Here is a 27,771-nt window from a genome sequence, read left to right as displayed (position 1 = left end):
GAGGTCTTATTAATAAGCCTTGTGGTCCAAAATTACTATATATATAAAGAATTAATTCACAGTCAGTGAAAAATAAGATACATCAAACAGCTAGCCCTTCCCAAAAACTTTGGTTAATGAAATGATCAGAAAGAGGCTTTAGGAGTTCCCATCGTGGCTCAGTGGTTAACGAACCCAACTCTTATCCATGAGGACTCGGGTTCAGTCCCTGGCCTTGCTCAGCTGGTTAAGGATCCCATGTTGCCGTGAGCTGTGGTGTACGTCACAGATGCGGTTCAGATCCCGCATTGCTACAGCTCTGGCATCGGCCGGTGGCTACAGCTCCGATTAAACCCCTAGCGTGGGAACCTCCAATGCTACGGGAGTGGCCCTAGAAAAGGCAAAAAGACAAAAAAAAAAGAGAGAGAGAGAGAGAAACTTTAATGGATATGACTATCAGATATAGATTAAAAAATAAAGTGACAGGTAGATTTGAAAAATAACCAAGTAAACCTAGAAATTAAAATTTTAGTTATTGAAATAAATGCTACCTGGACTCAACAGTTTGTTTGTAGCAAAGAGAATTGGAGAACTGCAAGAAACATCTGAGAAAATTATCCAGAATGCATCCTAGAAAGGGAAAACATGGAAAATATGACAAAGAGGATAGAATTGGACAGTTACAGAAAGTCTAACATATGACAGAGAAGAATTTCAGAATGATAAAATAGATTGAGAGAGAGGTAATTTCTGAAGAAATTATGACTGAGAATTTTCCAGAATCCATGAAAAACATAAATCCAGATGTAGGCAATAAAATAGGCAAAACAAATAGAAATAAATACGCATCTAAACAAACACATGGTAAAGCATCAAAGGCAAAGAGGCAGAAGCAACCAAAGACTGCTCGAGATTATTTACAAAGAGCACCATTAGATAGCATATTTAATTGCATCTACTGAGTGTGAAAAACAAAGGAATAATATTTTCAGAGTATTTAAGGAAAAAACAACCAGTAATTCAATAATCCAAGAAAACAAAATACACATTTTTCCAACAAAAAAAAACTTTCATCTCCAGCAGACCCCTGTTGCAGTGCTTGCAAAGCAGTACTTTCCAGTACGGTAGCCACTAACCATTTGTGGCTATTGAATACTTGAAATGCACTTAGTACAACTGAGTTTTCAATTGTATTTAATTTTAATTAAACTCTTAATTTAATTTTACCAGTGCAGTTCTAAAGGCTATAGTTCAGAAATAAGAAAATTGAACACAGAAGTAATGAGATTTAAGAAACAATAATAAGCAAAGGAAAGGAAGTGAATTAGAGTAAGCATTGACTGTATAAAACAATAAAATGACTAGTTTGAGTAGAGGCATTAAAAGATTAGGCAGAAATTCTAGACAGCAATAGTATAAACCCAAAGCATCCCAAGACTGAGGTGAAGGTAAATAAAATCAACTGTAGACTTTTAAGTCAAGCTGTGTTCAAAAGATTCAGGGTAACCACTGCACGCCAAAAGTAGGATGTCTTAACTTTTAAACCAGTATAAATCAGCAGAGGAAAAAGGTAAATAGAAACCACGGGAAATAGAAAGCCCAGAATAAAATGGCAGAAGTAAATGCATCACTAATTAGAACAAATGTTAAGTGAATTACACTTGTGAGTTAAAAGGGATTCTGAGATTGGATAAAGATACACAATTTGCCAATAGTGCTGCTTTCAAAAACACCTAAAACTGAAAAACCAGGAAGGTTGTAAGTAAGGGATAGAATGAGATATGTCGGGCAACTCTTAACCAAACACAGCAGATGTAGCAATGTTAATCACATATGATAGATTCTAAGGTAAACATCATCAGAAATAAAGGTTACCACATAATGATAAAATGAATAAATTGCCTAGAAGATAAAACAATTCCAAACTGATGTATACCTAGTATTTGTCAGAATTACATATCAGATATTTAAAAGCCATGATTATAGTGAGAGATTTAAACAGGCCACCTTAGTAATTGTCAGATAAAGCAGACAATTTAGTAAGGTTATGGGATACTTAAAACATTTAAGTTTAAATCTAATGGACATATAAAGAACCCTGCTTCCAGCAATTTGAGAATTTGCTTTTTTTAAGTATGTATAGATTTTATAAAAATTACCACCCAACACAGATGTTAGAAAAAAAGAGAAATATGAGTTAAAGGAAAATATAGATAAGTAGGAATTGCAATAGAATAGTAGAGCAAATCAGCAAAACAAAAAACTCTCCCCTTATGACTTGATTGATCCAACAATAAGAGTGAGGAGAGGTATAATAGGTAATATTAGAAACTATAAATATATTGCAACTAAAGATAGAGAAACCACATTTTTAAAAGATAAAAATGCACTCTGAAGAACTTTTTGCCTTTAAATTTAAAACTTTGATTATATGGACAACTTCCTGGAAAAAAACACAGTGTAACAAAACTTAACTCAGAATAAATGGTCTCAATAAAATAATAGTGTCAGTAGTTTTGTTTTGTTTTTTGGTTTTTTTTTTTTTTTTTGCCATTTCTTGGGCTGCTCCTGCGACATAGGAGGTTCCCAGCCTAGGGGTCGAATCAGAGCTATAGCTGCCAGCCACAGCCACAGCTACGCGGGATCTGAGCCGCGTCTGTGACCTACACCACAGCTCACGGCAACACTGGATCCTCAACCCACTGAGTAAAGCCAGGAATGGAACCCACAACCTCATGGTTCCTAGTCGGATTCATTAACCACTGAGCCACGACAGAACTTCAAGTGTCGGTAGTTTAAAATCTTTTCCATCACATCTTAAAAAATATGCTGAGAATGTTCTATTCAGTTTAGTACTAGAATAGTTCTCTATATAGTGATCACTTCTGATAAAGTAACTACAGGAGCTCCCGTTGTGGCTCAGTGGGCTAACAAAGTGAACACAGGGTCTGTGAGGATGCAGGTTCAATCCCTGGCCTCAGTCAGTTGGTTAAGGATCTAGTGTTGCTGCAAGGCACAGCGAAGGTCACAGATGCGGCCCAGATTTGGCATTGCTATGGCTGTAGCATAGGCTGGGAGCTACAGCTCCAGTTCGACCTCTAGCCTGGGAACTGCCATATGCCACAGGTACAGCAGTAAAAAGAAAAAAAAAAAGGCAGCTACTGGATCTGTATATTTCTAATCTTATCAAGGACATTTATCTCCACAGTGAGAAAATCATGCTTCATGATTTTCCATGATTATCACACTGTTCCTTCAGGCATTTGGTGAGCGGCCTCTACAAGCAACATAGCTCACTTAAGGTTGTTTCTCTTAGAAGGTGCTTTTCCCTAATCGTTGTCAGGGCTGCTTTGATTGCCACTTCTGTGGGTACCTCTCACAGTGAACATGGTAATCTGGAATCTGTTTTTTATATATATATATATAAAACATATATGTATACTTGTGACTTAGGAGATGCCCCAAGAATATTTTGTAAGGTAGGCTCTAAGCAATTTTTTAAAAATCCAAAATTTGGTCTGTGAATCAGCAAAAAAGTAAAAGCAAGCAAAACTGGGTTTTGTCTTTGTTACAGATAGACAGTCTATAGTATAATTTGGTTAATTGAAAATATTAAAAGTTTGGGAGTTCCTGTCATGGCTCAGAAGTTAACGAACTGACTAGCATCCATGAGGACGCAGGTTTGCTCCTTAGCCTCACTCAGTAGGTTAAGGATCCGGCATTGCCATGAGCTGTGGTATATGTTACAGACTCAGCTCGGATCCTGTGTGGCTGTGGCTGTGGCTGTGGTGTAGGCCAGTGGCTACAGCTCCAATTGGACCCCTGGCCTGGGAACCTCCACATGCTGCAGGTTCGCCCCTAAAATGACATTTAAAAAAAGATAAAAGTTTGTGTCATTAAACTGTAAAAAATCAATTCTGGCGTCTCACAATTTTCTTTTTCAAAAACTTTGTGTTATCTTTTTTTTTAAACAAGCAAGGTAGTTATTTAATTCAGATGCATATGTTACTTCATTGATGTTTATTAAATATACTTTGCAAAGCACTTTAGAACATGCTATATCATTTTGATTAAAACCATTGTGTACTTTTAAAGAATTTTAGGTTTCAGGTTCTGAGGTTCCGTTGTATTTTAGAAAATTATAAACAGAAGTCATTAAATTGTGTTAGAACTTTTATTATCAGAACTCTGCCTTACTGTAAAGGTCAAGATTCTTAAAGAAATATGTTATATTAATCTCAGTGCTATGCATATTTATTCCCGAAACAACCCTGTTAATTAGTGGTAAAGATTAATGATGTAAGATCTGTGATTTGAGACTTACTCGTTGCCGGTTTGAATGATTAGGCTCATTACAGTGAAAATGTGATCCACCAGAGAGATCATGAGGGTATTTACATATTGTTTTTCCTGGTCACTTTTATCAGCAAAACTGATTCTTTTTTTTTTTTTTTAATGTTTTTATTGTTATTTCTTGAATTAGGAGGAGTATACAGTCTAGATTTTCTCTGCTCATACCTAACTTTATTCTGTCCTTAGGCAAGTGTGGTGCTTTTAGCTGGAAAAGAAGTGATTACTTTGTGTGCATGATGAATTTGACATATTTTTACTGAAAGATAATCATTTTAACAAGGACAACTTTTCATGTTTTCTCCACCCAACACCTCAAGGCATGGATCTCCCACTGAATGCCACTTTTTGTATTTTAAAATGTTTTCTATAATCCAAAAGCACTTTTGAAAAAAATCAACAAAACTTCGCTCTATAACTGCTTAACAACAGATCTCCATAGCAAGAAAAGTTGAAAATAAAAATATTATTGCTATTTAATATTTTTAAGAACTTACCTCTGATAACCTGCGCGAGGTACCCCTTCGTTTCCACTTCACTTACAACTTTTCCTTTATATCGGCCATCAGTTTCTTGATACAGAGCATTTTTAATTAAAATTAGATCACTAGAAAAAGCAGGGAGATTCATTTCCATAGTGTTGAAAAATGTAACTGCCAAATGGCAAGTTATAGTAGTAGAAGAAATACTGTAGTGTGTGTGGGTTTTTTGTTTTGTTTTGTTTTGTTTCCTTAATCTCTTCTTGTCCTGTCTCAGTTCAAGGGCAGGACTCAGAACAGTCTAGATGGTAGGTGGCTGTTGGCATTTGGCACGAATCTTCAGATTAAAAGCACAGTGCAGGACATGTCCTTGCAAGAGAACTTTATGATTTGTCAACTCAAAAAATGTGAGTTCTACCTCCAGACTAGAAGAGGAAATTATAAACAGTTAAAGTTCCACAGTTCATTCTTTGTGATCTTGGAATCCAGCACACTGCTTCGTAACTTGGCTTGAAGAAAGGCAGGCAGTCTTCCCCCAACAGCAGCCGGCTGTGGTTGGTATGATTCTGTAATCAGTGAAAGAGGAAGAATCTGTGGCACTGCATTAGTCTGGCCTTCTGGACCTAGATAAAGAGTCTTGCTGTGGCCTCATTTGTAGCTTGAAGAGGTAAAAACCCATGAAAACATAGTGACTTAGACTCCAAGGCTGATCTGTGGACACTATTCAGTCAGATGTTTCAAAAATCTTTAATGCTTTCTAGCTGTCGTTGGCTGTTGCTTAGTGTTCTAGTAGAGCCCTCTCAGGCACCTTCCTATTAACTTTGTGAATCCATGAACATTGCTGGATTCCCAAAGCAGGTTCTTTTCATTATGCCTCAGTAATTACTAGTTTTTTTTCCCCCAGAGGCAGAGTTGTCAGGTAAAAAGCAATTTGTATTTTTTGTGGCATTACCTTAATTGTAAAGATTTTAAAAATGAATTGTGCATGCTCTACTTATTTCTTTTAGGTAATTAATGTTTTCTCTTTTGAGAACTCACAAAAGAAAAGAACAATTACTTGTTAACTAAGTGGCAGAAATGTGTTCCTAATATGTATGTGCGTAGGTTTTCACCTTGTGGTAATATAGAGAAGTATATTTTGGAAGTGAAAAATTGAAACTCAGAGTAACCACTAGTCTAAGAAGATTTGAAGCTGCTCTGGAGCGACAGAATAAACCTTGAAAGAGCCCTCTAACCTTCAGTCTTCCAGAGGGTCCAGGCGGGTTTGAGCTACTTAGAAAGTCTCTGCTTCCAGGCATGCTCAGCTTTTTCTTTTTGTTAAAGGAAGGCATGGGAGAAGCTTTTGCTACCGACATTTTAAAATTAGGGTATTTACACACAGACATCTGGAGTTCTGTCTTTTTTTGTGACAAAATGGCCTGTGTGGCCGTACAGCACCTGCGTTCCTGCATGTACAGTAGTAAGTGCATACCCACCACAACCTCACTGATCCTACCAAGCCTGAGGTTTCCTATACCCCCACTGGTATTAGTCTTACAACCCTTCTTTGAATGATCTCTTAGTAAATTGCTAGAAAAAAATATGTAGGAGAGAAGTTAGGTAAAGGAGAGAAAAGAAGTTCCCCCTTTTTTTTTACAATACTGTCTGACCTAGTTCCCAAAGCTCAAAGTATAGTTGTTGTTGGGGTTTTTTGTTTTGTTGTGGTTTTTTGGTGTTTGGTTGGTTGGTTGCAGTCGATGCATGTGGAAATTGCTGGACCAGGGATCAAATCCCACCCGCAGCTGCGACTTATGTGGGGCTGGGGATTGAACCCCTGCCATCGCATTGACAAAGTATAGTTTTTTTTTAATGATTTTTATTTTTTCCATTATAGTTGGTTTACAGTGTCCTGTCAGTTTTCTACACCAAAGTGTAGATTTTTATACACCAGGAAACAGGAACTCGCTGCATGGAGGCCAAGGGCCATGCTTTCTGCCCTTTCTAGCCTTCTCAAATCCTTTTAGAAAGTAGGTCAGATCTAAATAATAAGTGAATCAGAAAGATAACATATGCAGAAAAGAGATTCCCAGATGTTTTTTTAACATTTCACAGGGTTTTTATTTATTTATTTATTTATTTAGTCTTTTTTTTTTTTGCCATTTCTTGGGCCGCTCCCACGGCATATGGAGGTTCCCAGGCTAGGGGCCGAATCGGAGCTGTAGCTGCCAGCCTATGCCAGAGCCACAGCAACGCAGGATCCGAGCCGCATCTGCAACCTACACCACAGCTCATGGCAACGTCGGATCGTTAACCCACTGAGCAAGGGCAGGGACCGAACCCGCAACCTCATGGTTCCTAGTCGGATTCGTTAACCACTGCGCCACGACGGGAACTCCCACATATAACAGGGTTTTTAGAAGTCTCAAGAGGTTTCACAAAGGCTCCAAATTAATTTGGATTTTCTTGATCTGGTGTGTGCCATATACCACTCCAGATGAGAAGCAGAAAGATATAACATCAAATCATAATAGGCTGCTGGATCTTCAGACCAGGTTCTGTAGGGAAACAGAAAAGTCTCACACCTCAGCTTTTTAAAAATTCTCAGTACTAAATAATCTAATAACTTTAATCTTTGTCAGTCGTATTCTTTATGCATTCAAAAGAAAAGGGCTGTCATTTGAAAAGCAATGGAAACATTTAATTTTGAGTATGCTTTTCTGCCTTTTGATATTTTTCATGGAAGTACAACCTGAAGATATTTAAATGTCCTGCCATACCCCTTAACTCTTCAGTAACAGCCTGACTTACTTGGGACAGCAGTTATCAGCCACAATATGTGATGGGTATTCAATAACTAAATAGTTTGCTTTCATTTAAGAAAAACTATTTATAAAGCAGGATGCCATAATTATTTACCATAGCAAAATAATATTGTATTGCCAAATCCCTAAATCCTCTGAGGTATAATTAGTCAAGGGAAATTATTTGAGGATGTTTCACCAAGCAAATTGTTGGCAGAATGTGTTGGGCCTTAGAGTGTTAGTTCTCTTGAGGGAAGAATACTTAGCTCTGGTTTAGAGACAAGGTCCTTCATGCTTTTAGCTATCTGGTGAATTTGTCTGTCTTTCCTCACCAGTGACAGTGACAGGCTCAGTGGCAGCTCCATGGGCCTTCTAGCCAGTTGCATGCACTGAGCATTTGATATGTTGGCAGACAGAGATGATTCTTGGATGCGTGTCTGAACCTCTACAGGTCAGCTTTTGGCAGAATCAAGTGTGACTCTTATCCTTTACCCATTAAGCTATCATTATGGCTTCCTTATCTTTATTTCTTCTGCAACATGGCTTTGAAAGTGTTTGGCTCTTTTTTGGAAGTTTACTTAATAATGTACAAGAGTGGGAAGTGTGCATCTTATTTCTAAATTATAGTGTATTTCTTCCAAGGAAGGAGGGTGAAGCTTAAGTAAAAATTTGTCAGGATAAGTTGACAGCTCTGACGAATTTATTTTGATTATTGATATGGAATTCTTTCCTAAGAGTTTGGTTTGTTCTCCTATTAAAACATACTTAAATGCTTGTTTAGTTCCCCAAAAATGTTTATTCTTCTCTGAGTGTGATGTATTGCATATCACCCTTTTTCTCATCACTATAAGCAGTAGAGGGTATCTGTTAGAAAAAATTGGAATCTTTCTGTTTGGTCTCTTGTGTGTGTCCTTTAGCCAAGGTTGGAAAAGGCATATTTAGAAAAAGGTAGTTATGTAATTGCCATATATGGAGTCTTTTCAGATCCGCAATCTGATTTACTCTATGTTGGAGCAATTCTTAACATCTAAGAACATAACTAAGACCCTGCAGTAGATAATGCTTAGTAATTATTTCCTCTGTAATAAGGCTACTCCTGTGCATCTTCCATTGGAATGTCAAAGCTCAGTTTAATCTGTTGGCTCATATCATGTAAAATATTTCAACATTATCTGTTATTCAGTGGGTGTTAACACTCTTTGAAGCATTGGTAGTGTTTTGAAGTTCTGTGAACAGAAGAGGGGCTGTGAAAATGGATTCCAGATGCATGGGACTATTCACAGCAGGGTGACAGCCCAGAAAACCAAAACAAGCATGAGCAGCCTCATGGTAGTACATGGAGTCACCTGTAGGACACATGGCCAGACATGGAGTCAGAGAAACCCCCTTGTAAATAGGGTAAAATCCATGTTTATGGTCTTCATATGATCTTCATAAAATAAAGCCATTCACAGAGTTCCCATCGTGGTGCAGTGGAAACAAATCCGACTAGGAACCATGAGGTTGCAGGTTTGATCCCTGGCCTTGCTCAGTAGGTTAAAGATCCGGTGTTGTCATGAGCTGTGGTATAGGTCACAGACACAGCTTGGATCCCACATTGCTGTGGCTGTGGCGTAGGCCAGAAGCTGTAGCTCTGATTTGACCCCTAGCCTGGGAACCTCCATGTGCCATAGGTGCAGCCCTAAAAAAAAAAAAGTTGAAAATAAAACAGCTTTTAGTGTACACTGAAAACTATAAGACATTAATTAATCAAAGAAACTGAGAAAGACACAAATAAATGGAAAAATATTCCATGCTGATGGATTGGAAGAATTAATATTGTTAAAAATATCCTTACTATCCAAAGCAGTCTACAGATTCAGTGCAATCCCTCAAAATTCCAATGGCATTTTTCACAGAAAAAGATAACACAATCCTGATATTTGTATGAAAACACAAAGACTGAAAAACCAAAGCAATCTTGAGAAAAAGAACAAGGCTGGAGACATTATATACTCCCTGTTTTCAAACTACATAGTATGATATTTTCACATACAGCAATGGGCCCGAATAGAGAGCCCACAAATAAACCCATGCATACATAACCAATTAATTTACAGTAAAGAAGCCAAGAATACACAACGGGGAAAAGACAGTCTCTTTGATAAAGGGTATTGGGAGAACTGGAACACACAGTGGAATTTTATTCAGCATAAAAAAGGAATGCAATCCTTCCATTTGGATGGACTTTGAGAGCATTATGCTGAGTGAAATAAGTCAAATGGGAAAAGATAAATACTATATGCTCTTAGGGTAGGCAGAATGGATGAAGGAGGTGAAAGGTACAAATTTCCAGTTATAAAATGAACAAGTCCTGGAAATGTATAGCATGGTGACTATGGTTAATAATACTATATCGTGGCAGTTCTGCACTTGTCTGCACCACTCATCTCACACAGGCAGCCTGGGTTCTGGTTTTGGCATCTGGCCAAGAATTAAAACTGTCACCATGTCAAGCAAAAAGGCAAAGACCAAGACCACCAAGAAGTGCCCTCAGCACTCAACATCCAGTTGCGCTCACAGTGTTTGACCACTCAGATTCAGGAGTTCAAGGAGGTGTTCAACATAATCGATCAAAACAGAAATGTTTTCATTGACAAGGAAGATTTGCATGCTATGCTTGCTTCTCAAGGGAAGAACCCAACTGGCGCATACCTCAACACCATGATGAACAAGAGGTCCATAAACTTCACCATGTGCCTCACCGTGTTTAGGAAGAAGTTAAATGGCACAGACCTAGAAAATGTCATCAGAAATGCTTTTGTGGAGTTCCCGTCGTGGCGCAGTGGTTAACGAATCCAACTAGGAACCATGAGGTTGCGGGTTCGGTCCCTGCCCTTGCTCAGTGGGTTGACGATCCGGTGTTGCTGTGAGCTGTGGTGTAGGTTGCAGACGCGGCTCGGATCCCATGTTGCTGTGGCTCTGGCGTAGGCTGGCGGCTACAGCTCCAATTCAACCCCTAGCCTGGGAACCTCCATATGCCACGGGAGCGGCCCAAGAAATGGCAAAAGACAAAAAAAATTAAAATTAAAATTTTAAAAAAAAAGAAAGAAGGAAATGCTTTTGTTTGCTTTGAGGAAGAAGCAGCTGGCACCATGCAGGAGGATTACCTGAGAGAGCTGCTGACCACAGTTGGTTCACAGATGACAAAGTAGACCAGCTGGACAGAGAAGCACCTATTGACAAAAAGGGAGATTTCAGTTACATTGAGTTCACACACATCCTTAAACAGGGAGCAGATGACTGAAAGAACTTTTTAGCTAAGACCTTCCAATTACTTTGTCTTACTCTGTTTTACAATTTCCCAGATACTTCCTCCCCCATAGAACTATTACATGCAACTTAGTTTCATGGCTTTGCCTCTTTTTTTTTTTTTTTTTGTATTTATTCTAGACCTTTCTGCCACTTAGCACTTGTATAGTCAGACTGCACTTGGGGATGAGGTTATCGATTGTAACAAAAAAGAGATTATGAATAAAAATCAGCAAATGTGAAAGCCCAGGAAAATGTATCTGGTATTTCTGGGTTTGTTCCATATTTATATTTTTATATAATAAAAGTGCTATTTTGAATTAAAAAAAAAAAAGCTATTGAGGAGTTCCTTGGTGGCTTAGCTGTTAAGGATCTGGCATTGTCACTGCTGACTCAGGTCACTGCAGTGGTGTGGGTTTGATCCCTGGCCTGGGAACTTCTGCATACTGTGGATGCAGCCAGGAAAAAAAAAAAAAATGCTGTATTGCATCTTTGAAAGTAGCTAAGAGAGTGTATATTGAAAGTTCTCATCACAAAAAGACAGTCTTTGAGCAAGTGGTGCTGGCAAAAATGGACAGCTGCATGTAAATCAGTGAAACTAGAACACACCTCCCTCACACCACACACAAAAATAAACCCAAAATGGCTTAAAGACTTAAACATAAGACAAGACACCATAAAACCCCTAGAAGAGAACATAGGCAAAACATTCTCTGACATCAACCTTACAAATGTTTTATTAGGTCAGTCTCCTATGTCCACAGAAATAAAAACAAAAATAAACCAATGGGACCTAATCAAACCTAAAAGCTTTTGCACAGCAAAGGAAACCATTAAAAAAAAAAAAAGACAACTTGTGGAATGGGAGAAAATAGTTTCAAATGATGCAACTGACAAAGGCTTAATCTCTAAAATATACAAAGAACTTACACAACTCAATAGCAAAAAAAACCCACAGTCCAATTGAAAAATGGACGGAAGACCTGAATAGACTGAATAGACACTTCTCCAAACAAGATTATACAGATGGCCAACAGGCACATGAAAAATACTCAACATTATTAATTATTAGAGAAATGCAAATCAGAACTACTATGAGGTACCACCTCACACCGTCAGAAATGGCCATCATTAACAAGTCAACAAATAACAAATGCTGGAGAAGGTGTGGAGAAAAGGGTGCTCTCCTACACTGTTGGTGGGAATGTAAATTGGTACAACCACTACAGAAACAGTATGGAGGTACCTCAGAAAAGGAAATAGAAAACTACCGTATGTCCCAGCAATCCCACTCCTGGGCATATATCCAGACAAAACTTTCATTCAAAAAGATAGATGCACCCCTGTGTTCATTGCAACACTATTCACAATAGCCAAGACATGGAAACAACCTAAAAGATGTTTCAACAGATCTGTTGTCAACAGATAAATGTATTAAGAAGATGTGGTATATGTACACAGTGGCATACTACTCAGCCATAAAAAAGAACAAAATAATGCCATTTGCAACAACATGAATGAAACTAGAAACTTATACTAAGTGAAGTAAGAAAGAGAAAGACAAATACCATATGATCTCACTTATATCTGGAATCTAAAATATGACACAAATGATCCTATCTACAGAAAAGAAACAAACTCACGGACAGGGAGAACAGACTTGTGGTTGCCCAGGCGAAGGGAAGGGAGTGGGATGGACGGGGAGCTTAGGGTTAGTAGATGCAAACTATTGCTTTTGGAGTAGATGGGCAATGAGGCCCTACTATGTAGTACAGGGAATTAGATCTAATCACTTGCAGTAGAACATGATGGAGGATGATGTGAGAAAAAGAATGTATATATATGTATAGCTGGGTGACTTTGCTGTACAGTGGAAATTAACAGAACATTGTAAATCAGCTATAATGAAATTTTTTTTTTTTTATTTTCCCACTGTACAGCTAAGGGGATCAAGTTATCCTTACATGTATACATTACAATTACATTTTTTCCACCACCCTTTGTTCTGTTGCAACATGAGTGTCTGGACGTAGTTCTCAATGCTATTCAGCAGGATCTCCTTGTAAATCTATTCTAAGTTGTGTCTGATAAGCCCAAGCTCCCGATCCCTCCCACTCCCTCCCCCTCCCATCAGGCAGCCACAAGTCTTTTCTCCAAGTCTATGATTTGAAATTTTTTTTTAAAGTTCCCATCACAAGAAAAAAAAATTTTATACCTGTGCGTGGTGATGGATATTAACTGCATTTATTGAGGTTATTTTGCAGTATATACAAATACCAAATTGTTGGACTGTACACCTGAAACTAATATAATATTATGTCATTTGTACCTTAATTTTCTTTTCTTTTCTTTTCTTTTTTTTTTTTTTTTTTACTTTTTAGGGCCACATCTGCAGCATATGGACGTTCCCAGGCTAGGGGTCAAATCGGAGATGCAGTTGTTAGCCACAGCAGTGGAGGATCCGAGCCTTGTCTGTGACCTATACCACAGCTCACAGCAATGCTGGATCCTTACCCACTGACCAGGGCCATGGATCAAACCCTCATCCTCATGGATACTGGTTGGGTTCATTATCACTGAGCTACAATGAGAACTCCTGTACCTTAATTTTCTTTCTTTCTTTCTTTCCTCTTTTTTGTCTTTTTTTTTTTTTTTTTTTTTTAGGGCCACAGCCATGGCATATGGAAGTTTCCAGGCTAGGGGCTGAATTGGAGCTGCAGCTGCCAACCTACACTGCAGCTTATGGTAATGCTGGATCTGTAACCCACTGAGCAAGACCAGGGATGGAACCCAAATCCTCATAGACCCTAGTCACGTTCTTAACCCACTGAGCAACAGCAGGAACTCAAAGGATTTTTAAAGTTTCTTCTGCTAGCATTTGTATTTTCTATATTGTCATTCTTTTAGAATGTAATTTTTACCTTGTTCGATTATTTATGCTTGATTCTTTTTTGTGTTTTAGTCCTCAAGAATAATTGAAACTCGTTTACTTTCTACAGAATATTTTGTGTTATTTCAACTAATGAGGCATTGAGTATGTAGTGGAAGGATACTGGCTTAGAGTGAGAAGACATGAGTTCTGGTTCTAGTTATAAGACTATTTTTCTCTAATTTATTAATGTCAGTTAGTCTTTCCATAAGCCTCGGTTTTCTATCCATAAAAGTACATAATGGGACTTCTGACCCAAACAAAATGGCATAAATTTGTCTTTCCTTCTCCCCTATTAAATACAATTCTAAAAATCAAAAGTAACAAAGGGACAATCAGGAAAATTCTAAAAGGTAGAAAGAAGAAGATCGGGTTCGGGACCCAGAACTGACAGAACAACCCAACAGCAGCTTGTCTTACAAGCCTCCAACAGAAGAAGGGAACCCAGGCATAGTGTTTCTTGACCTCCAGCATAGCAAAGGAAGGTGCCTCATACAGGCTTGTTCCTGTCCTAGATTGAATGGGAGCCCTGCCAGCAGTACCAGGTGAGCCGGGAGCCCTGCCAGCAGTACCAGGTGAGCCCAACAAGACTGCAGGAAGGATTTAAACCTTACTGACAATAAATAGCCACTGAGGTAATATTTTCCCTCGTTTTCATGAGAAGGAGGTAGGTGTAGGGAAGGAGCCACATTACAACCACCTGGCCTAGGAAGCAGTTTTTATCTCCCTTCACCAGTGAAGGTACTCCAGGTGGCCTAGCCATTGAAAACTCCTCCCATCCTTTCAAGCAACACTGGCTAAGGGCCTACTAAATTCCCACCTCAAGAAATTAGAAAAAGAAGAAAAAAATAAACTAACTCAAAGCATGCAGAAGTAAGGAAAGAGCAAAGAGTAGAGCAGAAATCAGTGACATTAAGAAGATGAAAACAAAGAAAAATCAATGAGACAAAAAGTTGATTATTTGAAAAAATCAATAAAGTTGATAAACCTTTAATAAAGACTAATAAAAGTAAAAAGATGACATAGATTATCAATATCAGGAGTGGAATAGTGGATGTTGTTACCTGAAAAGTAGATTTGCCTCTTAGTTTGTGTCAAGCCAAAAGACATAACCAAGCTAAAGATCATGAGAAGAAAGGGCTTATTATTACTTGCAGCAAGTATAGGGAACATGGGATCTTTCACAAAACAGGGTCTCCCCAAGCAGCAAAGATGAGGGAGTTTCAAGTTAAGCATACATGCGTATTCATTAAGGAGCTTGGGTGGTCCACAGAATCCAAGCGTTAGTTGATTGAAGTTATAAGGGCCAGAAAATGTCAACATACTCCTCCCTTAGATTCCAGCTGATCTGGTGGTTGAACACTTCAGGCTAGTCTTTACCATTGAAATAGAACTGGGAGCCTTTACAACCGCTACATTATCTTTGCTATCGTTACTTCTCCTACCTGATAATAATTTGTTTCTGCATTCTTTCGTTCCTTTAAGATCATTAATTACTGGGACCTGTTCAAGGGTAAGCATTGTGACCAGGCTTAGATCACAAAATGTCGTAGGCCAAAAATTGTTTCTCTTCTGTCAAGAAAGCCATGCCTGTTTCTCTTTCTCCAGGGAGCGCCTACCATATCTGCCTCCAATATCATTCACACATCCTCTGTAATAGGAGAAAGCTATCAATAACTTTACACTCATACACATGACCATTTAGAAGAAATGGACCAATTCCTTGAAAACAACAAACTACAAAACTCAACCAAGATAAAATAGATAACATAAGTAGTCTGATTGCCATGAAATAAATTGAATTCATAATTTTAAAGTTTCCGAAAAAGAAATCTCCAGGCCCAGATGATTTTACTGGAGAATTCAAAGATTCTTTAACGCTAATTTTACACTGTCTTCCAGAAAACAGAAAAGGGGAAACACTTCTCAACTTATTCTGTAAGACCAACGTTTACTTTAATACTCAAAACAAGAAAGTACAAAAAAGAAAACTACAAATCAGTATCTCTAATGAACTTTAAAAAAAAAATCCTTAACCAGGAGTTCCACGTTGCTGTGGCTCTGGCGTAGGCCAGTGGCTACAGCTCCGATTAGACCCCTAGCCTGGGAACCTCCATATGCCGTGGGAGCAGCCCAAAGAAATAGCAAAAAGACAAAAAAAAAAAAATCCTTAACCAGATATTAGCAAAGCCAACAAGATATAGAAAAGAAATATAAATTATGAACAAATGGGCTTTATTCCAGCTCTGCAAAGGTGGTTCAGTATTAAAAATCAGTCAGTATATCCACCACATTATAAAGGAAAGGCTGAATGTTTTCCCTCTAATATTGAAAATAAAGCAAGGAAATCTATTCTCATTACTGCTATTCAACATAGCACTGGAAGTTCTAGCCAGTGTAATAAGGGGAAAAGAGAATAGGCCTACAGATTGGAAAAGAAGAAATAAAACTGTTTCTGTCCACAGATGACATGAATGTCTCTGTACAAACTCCTACAACTAATAAGTGAGTTTGGAAAGGTCTGGAGATACAAGATCAACACACAAAAATAAATCACACTATACATACTTATAATGAACCTGTGGAAACCCCAAGTTAAAGGTAGTAACCGTTTATAAACTGTACAAGGAAAATTAAATACTTAGGTGTAAACATAACAAAACATGTACAGGTGTGCTGAAAATTACAAAATACTGAATTTTTAAAAAATCAGAACCTAAATAAATGGAGAGATATACTACATTTGTGCATCAAAAGATTCAATGGGAGTTCCCGTCGTGGCGCAGTGGAAATGAATCTGACTAGGAACCATGAGATTGCAGGTTTGATCCCTAGCCTCGCTCAGTGGGTTAAGGATCCGGCATTGCCGTGAGCTGTAGTGTAGGTTGCAGATGCAGATCAGATCTGGCACTGCTGTGGCTGTGGCGTAGGCTGGCGGCTACAGCTCCGATTAGACTCATAGCCTGGGAACCTCCATAAGCCACAGGTGTGGCCCTAAAAAGACAAAAGCCAAAAAAAAAAAAAAAAAGTTTAAAACAACTAGAAATTATGCATCTGTTAATTCCCTCAATTTTGAAGCTAGAAGCCCTGTTTTCTCTTTTAAATATCTAAGTGAGGAGGTCCTGTTGTGGCTCAGCGGGTTATGAATGCAACTAGTATCCATGAGGGCTCGGATTCAATCCCTGGCTTTGCTCAGTGGGTTAAGGATCTGGTGCTGCCATGAGCTGTGGTGTAGGTCACAGACAGGACTCAGATCCTGCATGGCTATGGATGTGTTGTAGGCCAATGGCTACAGCTCCTATTTGACCCCTAGCCTGGGAACCTCCATATGCTGCGAGTGGGGCCCTAAAAAGACAAAGAAAGAAAAAGAAAAAAAATTCTGCAAAAGTAAAACTGGAAAACAGTATGAATGTTTCTCTTTAAACATGAAACTACTGTGACTCAGTAACGGTACTTTTGGATATTTAACCCCAAGAAATGAAAATTTGAACTTTCAAAAACCTGTACATGAACATAGTAGCTTTATGTGTAATAGCCAAAAACTGGGAACATTCTAACTATCCTTCAGTGAATACATGGTTAAATAAACTAGTACATCCATGGGATGAAATGCTATTCAGTAAAAAAATGGGAACAAACTGTTAATGTAGGCAACAACTTTGATGAATATCCAGAGAATTATGTTGAGTCACAAAAGTCAATCTCAAAAGGTTGCATCCTCTCTAATTCCACTTATATTCTTGAAATGGCAGCATTATAGAAATGGAAAACAGATTAGTGTGTTTGCCAGGGGTCAGAGATGGGGGGCTGGGTACCAGAGGAGATGGGTGTGGCTATAGAAAGGCAACAGTTATTCCTGTGGCTATGGAAATGTTCTGTATCTTGAATGTATCAATGTCAGTAGTCTGGCTGTAGTATTGTTATAGTTGTACAAAATGTTACCATTATAAGAAACAAAGGGGCATACAGGATCTCTACTTATTTTTTTACAAACACCTATGAAGCTATAATTATTTAAAAAGTAAAAATTTAATTAAAAAAAAAATACACCTGCCCTTCCTGAGCCAGAGAGTAAGTAGAAAGAGGTATGCTGGGGATATGCTGGGATACATGGGATATGCTGAGATTGTTGTGGTGGATGCACATGATAACAAATGAACCATGCCTATCCGTATGTTTATTTTGACTTATATTCATTCAGTAGTTCTACTCTACCTTATCCGAAAAGTATTTCCATGTACACCATGGGGAATATAGCCAGTATTTTGTAATAAATGTAAATAGATAGTAACCTTTTAAAAGTGTATAAAAATTAAAAATAAAATAGGTTCAGCGGAGTTCCCACTGTGGCACAGTGGAAAAGAATCCGACTAGGAGCCACGAGGTTTCCGGTTTGATTTCCTGGCCTTGCTCAGTGGGTTAAGGATATGGCATTGCCAGAAGCTGTGGTATAGGTCACAGGCAAAGTTTGGATCCTGCATAGCTGTGGCTGTGGTGTAGGCTGGCAGCTGTAGCTCTAATTTGACCCCTAGCTTGGGAACTTTCATATGCCACTGGTGCGGCCCTAAAAAGCAAAAAATAAAATAGGTTCAAAAGTATTGACAGTTGTGTATGTGTGTATCTCTTTAATAATGGAGTTCATCTATCCATTCACCAGTGTTTTGTGGGGATTTTCTTAGTGATGCTCATCATTTTGGGAATAAAAGATTCCAAAATGTGATATGAGCTCAGCCTTGGCACTTCCATTTCACATGCAAATAGAGTTGATCATAGGATGGGACTGGAGTTGGTGTTTGTATTTTAAAGGCTTGTTTTTACTGTAACATAGTATTAATATAAATTTCAAGAGATTCATAAAGGTTCTGGTGTTTGATTTTGGAACTTGGTTTTCAACAATTAAAATACATTTTTCCCTACATTTGACTATCAGTTTGGAAGATATCTTACAATTATCAAGTGACAAAAAACACACAACCTAAAAGTTGCAAGTTAAGTTTTATTCGAGGACCTTACTGAGGACTGTAGCCCAAGAGACAGCCTTTTAGATAGCTCTGAGGAACTGCTCCAAAGAGGTAAGAGAGGAGCCAGCTTATATAGGAGTTTCTGCTGAAAAAATATCCACGTAGTCAAACATCAAAATATTACTGCTGATCACAAAAAAAAAAGATATCTCAAGTAATGATTTTTGTACTTTTCTATGGACAGGAGGGTGCAAATGTCTGAGCTCATCGAAATTATTCCTTACATATGCATTTTAGAAATGCTGCTATCTGGGGCCAGTATCCAAAGCACAGAACGTTTCTTGTTTGTCTCCATCCTGAATTCTTCTTAGGGCTCACCATGTGGGGGCGCTGTAGTGGCTGATGGCTTGATGACAGGCAAGGGCAACATTCCTTTCCACACAATGTTGAGTCTTAGTTTAAATGGCAGCTTTTTTTTTCCTTGATAATACATAAAATAATAGGGCAACTTACACTTTAGTGGTATCTTAGGCTTAATGAGATCTGGTAATGTCTAAAGCCAAATGTTTTTACAATTTTCATCTGAATAGTTTATGTCTTAATTTTATTTTTATTATTAAACAGTTTTGGAGGGAGGCTTTTTTTTCTTTAGAGGAACTGTTAAGAGTTTGAGGGTAAATTCTGTGACATTCTGTGGTGATAATATATTACTTACATATGCCCAAGCATTGAAACCTCATTTCCCCTTATCTTTTTTTTCCTTTTTTTTTAAGTGTCAATATACAGTATCTGGTTTTATGACAAGAATGACTGTCACCGGATAGCCAAACTCATGGCCGAGTAAGTATTTCTGTTTAGATTTAACTGGTGATATATGGAAAATGAAGAAATTACTTTTCCTCCTTGTCTTTGCTACTGGAGCCTATAATTCATGTATTTTCCCTGATTTCCTGTTACTGTAAAAGTTGAAAAGTACAGAATAGCCTACAGAAATCTAAAATTAACCTATAATCCTACTACTACCAGTGTTACCATTTTTGTCTGTTTCATTCCAGTCTTTCTTTACGTGTACTATGGATGTTGATGTGTGATTGTTTATGTCCACTGAAAAATGCACATCATAAAAGTTGAGTTAGGGAGTTTCTGCTGTAGCATGATGAGTTAAGAATCCAACTGCAGTGGCTCAGGTCACTGCAGAGACATGGGCTTGATCCCCAGCCCAGTTCAGTGCATTAAAGGATCCAGTGTTGCCACAGCTGCGGTACAGGTCACAGCTGCAGCTTGAATTTAATCCCTGGCCCAGAAACTTCCATATGCTGCAGGTGCAGCCATTTAAAAAAAGAAAAAAAAAGTTAGGTTGGGGTTCCCATCATGGCTTAGAGGGAACTAATCTGACTAGCATCCATGGGGACACAGGTTGGATCCCTGGCCTCAGTCAGTGGGTTAAGGATCTGGTGTTGCCATGAGCTGTGGTGTAGGTCGCAGAAAAGCTTGGTTCTCATGTTGCTATGGCTGTGGCCTAGGCCAGCGACTACAGCTCCCATTTGACCCCTAGCCTGGGAACCTCTGCATGTCGTGGGTACAGCCCTAAAAATACAAAAAAAAAGAGTCAGTTTTTTTTGTTTTTTTTTTTTTTTTTTAGTGATCTTACTGAGGACTATTGCCTGGGAGACAGCCTCTCAGATATCTCTGAGGAACTGCTCCCAAGAGGTAAGGGAGGAGCCAGGATACATACAAACTTTTTTCCTGAGGAAAACATGTAGTCAGGCATTAGAAGATTACTGCTTAATAACAAAGAACAGATTATCTCAAGTTGATGATTTTAGTGCTTTATGTATGGGAAAGTGCATGAATCTGGGCGCATCGTAATGATTCCTCAGATATGTATCTTAATTATCTAAAGGCCACTATATCCAAAGCACAGAATGTTTCCTGTTTTTCTCCATCCTGAATTCCTCTCAGGGCACACTGGGAGATTGCAGTGGCTATAGCCTTAATCCTTGCTAAAGTGGAATGGCGGGTAACATTTTTTTCATTATACTTACAAAAATAGTTTCATACTGTTCATCCTACTGTTCATGTCAACAGCGTTTTTCCAGGGCATTAAATAGTCCTTTCTAGTATCTATAATGACTGCACTGTAGTCAGTCTCCAGGACCTAACCGGTAAACATGTGTTTATGCCCAGCTTTAGAGGGTATCCTCTACATCCAGTGCACAGCCTAACTCCCACATGCAGTGGCTCTGACTTAGGCTATCTCCAGATTTCCACTCTCACACATGGAACTGAACTGTGTTCAATAGCTGATAAGAACTCATGCACACATCTATGGCTACTTCCACTAAGTGAACTTATTTTTGACACAGATTCTAGGTTTAATAGTTTCTAGTCCTCATTGGATTGATGTTTTAAGGGGCCATTGTCCTTTTTCAGACTGGTCCACAGAAGATACCCCTCATGCAGCTTACCTGTATTGCTGGTACTGCCAGTCTGGTTAACGGGAGCCCAAGACACTTAGGTGCTAGAGGGGCCTGAGGTGTTACATCTCTGGACAGAAAACTACAGTAGGCAGTGAGTTTGAATGCACTTATGTTTCCTTTGCAGTTTTTGCTTGAATCCCCTCAGAAATGCAGGGATTCAGGCAAAAAACTCTGTCAAATCAAAATTCCCTTTGCCCTCCTGCAAGATTTTTACCTATACTTTTGGGGAGAAAACAGTCTTGATTTCTTTTTTTTTTTTTTGAAACAGTCTGATTTTAAACTAATTCTTACAAAGGTGTAAATAAATCATTAGGCCCCAAATCTCAGTTGCAGATATATTTGCACTTTGAAAGAACTGCCTGTGGCTAAGGCCACATTATAGTCCAGGACTGCTAGCATATCTCAATTGGATGTTTGTCGGCTTCCTGCTTTGCTTGCTCCAGCTCTGAGCTCACTGGCAGGCCAGTTTATTACTGTGTGCACCCCAAGGATGTTGTTCCATATCAACTTGTATCATTCATTTGAAAATATGTTGACTCTCTAGAACCAGACTTTCTTTTTAGAACAGCTTTTCTCTAGAAAGAGATAGAAACTGTTTTTTCAAAGCCATTTGTTTGATGACCACTTTTTTGTAGTTTTGAAAGTGATAGCCAGATGCTTACTTCTGATTACTTAGAAGATAGAGATTTGTTGATTCTTGGTTATTCTGAAATCCACAATAGTTTTCTTAATTATCTAAACTTTCGAGTATATTAATACATAAACTTTGTCCTGCAGATTGAAAGCTTCGGGGCCCAAAGTGAGAGAATCTGGCTCTTATAGCACTAACAGCTCTTCACAGGAAACCATTTTGTGCTTTTTTTCTCTATCAGAGCAGGTGATACCCCTAAGGCAAGACTTAGGATTGTATGAAACGGAAGACTGAAGGCCTATCTGCAAATATTGTATTGAACCTAGAAATAAGATAAAGAAGTAGAAATGAGAAGCACAGAGGGAAAAGAAGGGCATTCAGTGTACCATCACTAGAAATGCCCAAACGAGGGACATTAGCTTAAGCTTTCAGTTTGTTTTACAAGAAGCAGGGGTCATGTTGCAGGTGATTAGTGAACGCCTTCAGGAAACTGTTGATAGTGAGTTTTCAAAGGTCTGACCTATTTATGACTGAGGAGAGTATCCTAGTATATTGACGTTAACTTTGTGATAAGTGGCATTCTGGTCACCAAAGATTTTTAAAAGGCCACTTTATCTTTCTTTGTATCTTTATTTGCTACATATTTCAGAATATCACCTCTGTTAACCAGAAATACAGGTAAAATTCCTTTTGGCATTTTGTGCATCTAAATAAAATGCCTGTCATTGTCCCTTCTATTAAATCTAATTCTTGCCATTGCTGTTTTGACAGCTGCAATGTAATAAACATTCTCCAAGTAAAAAATTGATTTATTCCAAAAGATGTTAATAAGAACTGAGAAGCTATGTAGGACTGCAAGCAAATTTCTAGACTTATACTATATCTAAATTTGGAAATTCTTTTTGGTCGTGGCACAGTTGAAAATTCACTGAACTTGGAAAATATTGACTCTCCTAAAGAGGAAATTCAGTCTGCCAGAAACTGTTTTTAACAAAATCCTTTTTGAATGTTTGCCTGTACATAAACTATAAAATTTTGGAGAACTCATGGATGTGAGCTTTGTTCCTGAATTTACCGATAGTCTTAGGAGCATATTTGGGGGTTTGAGAGGAAGAGAGAGAGACAAGGACACTCTTTACCAAGTGTGAATTAGAAGAGACCTTAGAGTCCAAGCCTGGCACACTCAGAGTTTCCTTCCTTGCCACCCAGTCAGTTTCTGCTTTCAGCAGTGGGTGAACCTATTGGATGGGTGAACAGTGGTAATTATTATAAATTTTTTTTTTTGTCTTTTTGCTATTTCTTGGGCCGCTCCTGTGGCACATGGAGGTTCCCAGGCTAGGGGTCGAATCGGAGCTGTAGCCATCAGCCTACACCAGAACCACAGCAACACGGGATCCGAGCCGCGTCTGCAACCTACACCACAGCTCACGGCAACACCGGATCGTTAACCCACTGAGCAAGTGCAGGGATCGAACCCGCAACCTCATGGTTCCTAGTCGGATTCGTTAACCACTGCACCACGACGGGAACTCCTATAAATGTTTTTTTTTTTTTAATTAAAAAAAAAATGTTTTTCTTTTGAACCAAAATCACAGATCCAATCCAGGTCAAGGGAGAGGTTGGATACCAACATGGGCAAGCTAGGCTGCGTGGCAGGTGGTGGACAGAAACAGGCTGTGTGACCAGTCCTTGATGCAGGTGGATTTAGGCTGATGTGGCCTATAACTGAGTGTTAAATAATAACTCATTTTAGTGGTATTTTTTTTCTGGTTATTAAAGGAATGCTGATCCTCATGTCACATGCCAGTCTTCTTTCAGTCTGCCATCAAGTCTATGATTCTACATGTGTTTTAGAAATAATAATCCTGTTAAGAACTGTAAGACTCTAAATAGAGAAACGACGCTATTACCTTAAAGCAGCATTTTCCAAATAGGAATCTTGTTTCAAGAGGAGATTCTACAGTCAAATAAATTTGGGGAAGTCTACAAGCCCATTCTTGGAAAATCATAATACATTTGAGCATGTTAAAAACTCAGAATGATTGGAGTTCCCTTCGTGGCTCAGCAGTTAACGAACCTGACTAGGATCCATGACGATGCGGGTTCGATCCCTGGCCTTGTCCAGTGGGTTAAGGATCCGGCGTCGCCTTGAGCTGTGGTATAGGTTGCAGATGCGGCCTGGATCCCGCGTTGCTGTGGCTATGGTGTAGGCCGGCAGCTGTAGCTCCAATTCAGCCCTTAGCCTGGGAACTTCCATATGCCATGGAAAAAAACTCAGAATGATTTTGCTGTTTTGTTTTGTTTTTTTAATCTGCTTAATATTGTCTAACCCAGTGTTTTCAAATAAAAGAACCATCCCCCACATACTAATGGGAGTTCCTGGACAGGCTGTTTTAAAGCAGTAAGCTGACACTGGGTGGCCTGTTCTTATCCTACTCCTCTTAGTCAAGGTTTTTACAAACGTTTTACTATTGGACTGTTTTAGTACTTGTCATCATCAGTGTCTGGAAAGTTCTCAGTTAATATAATCAAGTTGTGACTGTGCCTGTATCCTGTGGCAGGTAGGCCTATTCATTACAGTTGGAATTAAAACCTAAATGGGAGTTCCTGTCGTGGTGCAGCAGAAATGAATCCGACTAGGAACCATGAGGTTGTAGGTTCCATCCTTGGCCTCGGTCAGTGGGTTAAGGATCTTGTGTTGCCATGAGCTGTGGTGTAGGTTGCAGACACAGCTCAGATCTGATGTTGCTATGGCTGTGGTGCAGGCCAACAGCTGTAGCTCCTGTTGTACCCCTAGCCTGGGAATCTCCGTATGCTGTGAGTACAGCCCTAAAAAGGAAAAAAAAAAAAAAAAAACCTAAATGGATCTTTAAAAGAAGGATTAATTGCCTTATCAAAATTTATTACTTTTATTTCAAGCTTAAATAAAAATATAAGAAACAATAAAATGTCATGACCAGCTTTTCAGTTTCTCACCTTTTTTTTCTTTTTTTTGGCATATTTAAGTTCCCAGGCTAGGGGTCCAGTTGGAGCTGCAGCTGCCAGCCTACACCATAACCACAGCAACACCAGATACTTAACCCACTGACTGAGGCCAGGGATCAAACCTGCATCCTCATGGTTACCAGTCGGGTTCATTATGGCTGAGCCACAGTGGGAACTCCCCACTTTCTCATAGTTTGTTATAATTGCTTTAAACTTTCATATGTAGGAGAGAGAGGATGTTCCTAAGAAATGAAACCCCTCAGATAGATTTAAAGACCCCAGCCTTCAACTTAGCCCTCAAGTTTTTCATGCTTTATATATTTTCAAATGCAAAATTAGCTTAAGCAGCACCAAAGAGTATTGCCACAGTCACCCTGACCTCAGTCACCCACTTAGTGATTTTTAGGGAGAGAACAAGGGAAGTCTTTTGTTTGCTTGTAGTGCTGTCATTAACCTTTGAAGATTTACCAAGACCTTCATTCTCAAGAAGCTAATCTTTCTTTCTCTTTGATAGCCCATTATCAATCTATACTCTCCACGGGGCTTGTTCAGCTCTGCAGCCTTCCTTTGTCTTGGTGGCATCATTCATTTTCAATAATTAGTCTGATTATTTCTGAGATACTTTTTAAAAAGAGAGAGAGAGAAATAATGAGATAATTTAGATTTTTAGTTTAGTAAAGGTACCTGCTTCTACCAACTCTGGAAAGGAATTCTGTTCTATAAGCCTTCTAACAGTGAAATATATTCGTTAGTACTGTTGTGGATGAGATGGTAAAGTATTTAGTCATATACTCCTGGAATGAGGTAGCCGAGGCTCTGTGTTTTGTTTTTCGAGAATGGTGTTGAGGAGAATGGCATTCTTCCTATGTCTTGGAAGGTGGACACCCAAAGGGTTCTTGGGTCAGATTGTGTTGAAAGAGGTCTTTCTAAAACCCATTCTCCTCCTCTAGCGTGGTAGAAGAAGAGACACGGCGGTCCCAGCAAGCAGCTCGGGATAAGCAGAGTCCCAGCCAGGCCAATGGCTGCAGTGACCACAGGCCCATCGACATCCTGGAGATGCTAAGCAGAGCCAAGGATGAGTATGAGAGGGTGAGACTCTGAGTGCTGACCGGGAGGACCAAGGGGAGGAGACCTGTACAGAGCTCAGGGACTTGAGGGGGGTCACCTCCAGGGCCAGCAGAAATAAGTAGTTTAGGAGTTCCCATTGTGGTGCAGAAGGAATGAATCTGACTAGTAACCACTAGGTTGCAGGTTTGATCCCTGATCTCGCTCAGTGGGTTAAGGACCCAGCATTGCCGTGAGCTGTGACGTAGGTCACAGACACGGCTGGGATCCTGTGTTGCTGTGGCTGTGACGTAGGCCAACGGCGATAGCTCCAATTTGACCCCTAGCCTGGGAACCTCCATATGCCGAAAGTGCGGCCCTTAAAAAAAAAAGAAAGAAGTAGTTCAAAAAGAAAACAAATCTATAGTTTTAAGCTTGAAAGAAAAAGAGATTTTCTTACCTTAAAAAATTTAGAATGCTCTTTTTTTTTTTTTCTTCATTATTTTCTTACCTTGCCTACAGCATGTGGAAGTTTCCCAGCCAGGGATCAAACCCATGTCACAGCAGCTGCCTCAGCCACTGAAGTGACAGCACCAGATCTTTAACCCAATGCACCAGAAAATAACTCCCTAGAATGCTCTTTTCTTATCCCTGTAAAATTACTGTGGCAGTGAATGGTTTGGGGCTGTAGGAGTTAGCCTCTAGCACATAGTTCTGGAAAAGCTTCACACCTCTTCTTCCACCCGGAAGGCTCTGCTTGGTTAGGGATTTATATCAGTTTTGAAAAGTACTCTTGGGGAGTTCCCGTCGTGGCGCAGTGGTTAACGAATCCGACTAGGAACCATGAGGTTGCGGCTTTGATCCCTGGCCTTGCTCAGTGGGTTAAGGATCTGGCGTTGCCACGAGCTGTGGTGTTGGTCGCCGATGTGGCTTGGAATCCCGAGTTGCTGTGGCTCTGGCATAGGGCAGTGGCTACAGCTCCAATTAGACTCCTAGCCTGGGAATCTCCATATGCCGCAAGTGCGGCCCTAGAAAAGGCAAAAAAAAAAAGAAAAAAAGAAAAGTACTCTTGGAGTACCTGTTGTGGTTCAGCAGGTTAAGAACCTGAGTAGTATCCATGAGAATTCGGGTTCAGTCCCTGGCCTTCATCAGTGGGTTAAGAAACTGGCATTGCCACAAGCTGTGGTGTAGGTTGCAGATGCGGCTCGGATACCACATTGCTGTGACTGTGGCGTAGGCTGGCAGCTGCAGCTCTAGTTTGACCCTAGCCCAGAAACTTGCGTATGCTGCAAGTAAGGCCCTAAAAAAAAAAGAGAGAGAAGTACTCTAAGAGTTCCCTGGTGGCCTAGTGTTTAAGGATCAGTCACTCCTGTGGCTCGGGTTTAATGCCTGACCAGGGAACTTTTGTATGCCTCAGGTGCAGCCAACTAAATAAATAAATACATAAATACATAAATAAATAAATAAATGGAAGAGAGTATATAATAAAGTAATGCTATTGACTTTTCCCTAAAGGAGTTATAAAAATAAGAGTTGTTACCAACACTTGTCTTTAAAATCACGTGTTCCGCTTTCTAGAAATTTTATTTTACAGGTTATTTACATGTAAGTACAAAGCAAACATTTAGAAAGATTTTTTTGCTTGATTTTTAAAACAGTGTTTATAATAACCTTGAATGCTGTTTTGTGAGCCAAACAATAGAAAGCTTTCTCATGTGGTATACTTTTCCTTTTAATTTAAGAATCAGATGGGTGACTCAAATATCTCCAGCCCTGGGTTACAGCCAAGCACTCAGATCTCCAATCTGGGAAGCACTGAGACTCTGGAAGAGACACCATCTGGGTTACAAGATAAGGTTGGT

General features: G+C 39.2%; 1 protein-coding gene and 1 pseudogene across 1 annotated transcript in view; both read left to right on the top strand.

Annotated features, from left to right (window-relative positions):
- DCP1A (decapping mRNA 1A) overlaps positions 1-27,771 on the top strand; it is a 60,707-nt gene that overhangs the window by 13,617 nt on the left and 19,319 nt on the right. The window contains exons 4-6 of the mRNA XM_047776897.1: positions 19,543-19,609; positions 25,816-25,954; positions 27,652-27,765. Of these exons, the coding sequence (XP_047632853.1) occupies positions 19,543-19,609; positions 25,816-25,954; positions 27,652-27,765 (320 nt within the window). The remainder of the gene's footprint in view (positions 1-19,542; positions 19,610-25,815; positions 25,955-27,651; positions 27,766-27,771) is intronic.
- On the top strand, positions 9,548-11,435 carry LOC125125622 (myosin regulatory light chain 12B-like; annotated as a pseudogene).

This window comes from Phacochoerus africanus, chromosome 1 (assembly GCF_016906955.1).
Source record: "Phacochoerus africanus isolate WHEZ1 chromosome 1, ROS_Pafr_v1, whole genome shotgun sequence".
NCBI classification, from domain to species: Eukaryota; Metazoa; Chordata; class Mammalia; order Artiodactyla; family Suidae; genus Phacochoerus; species Phacochoerus africanus.
The sequence above is the reverse complement of the archived record's forward strand: the minus strand, read 5'-3'. Positions and strand labels throughout refer to the sequence as shown.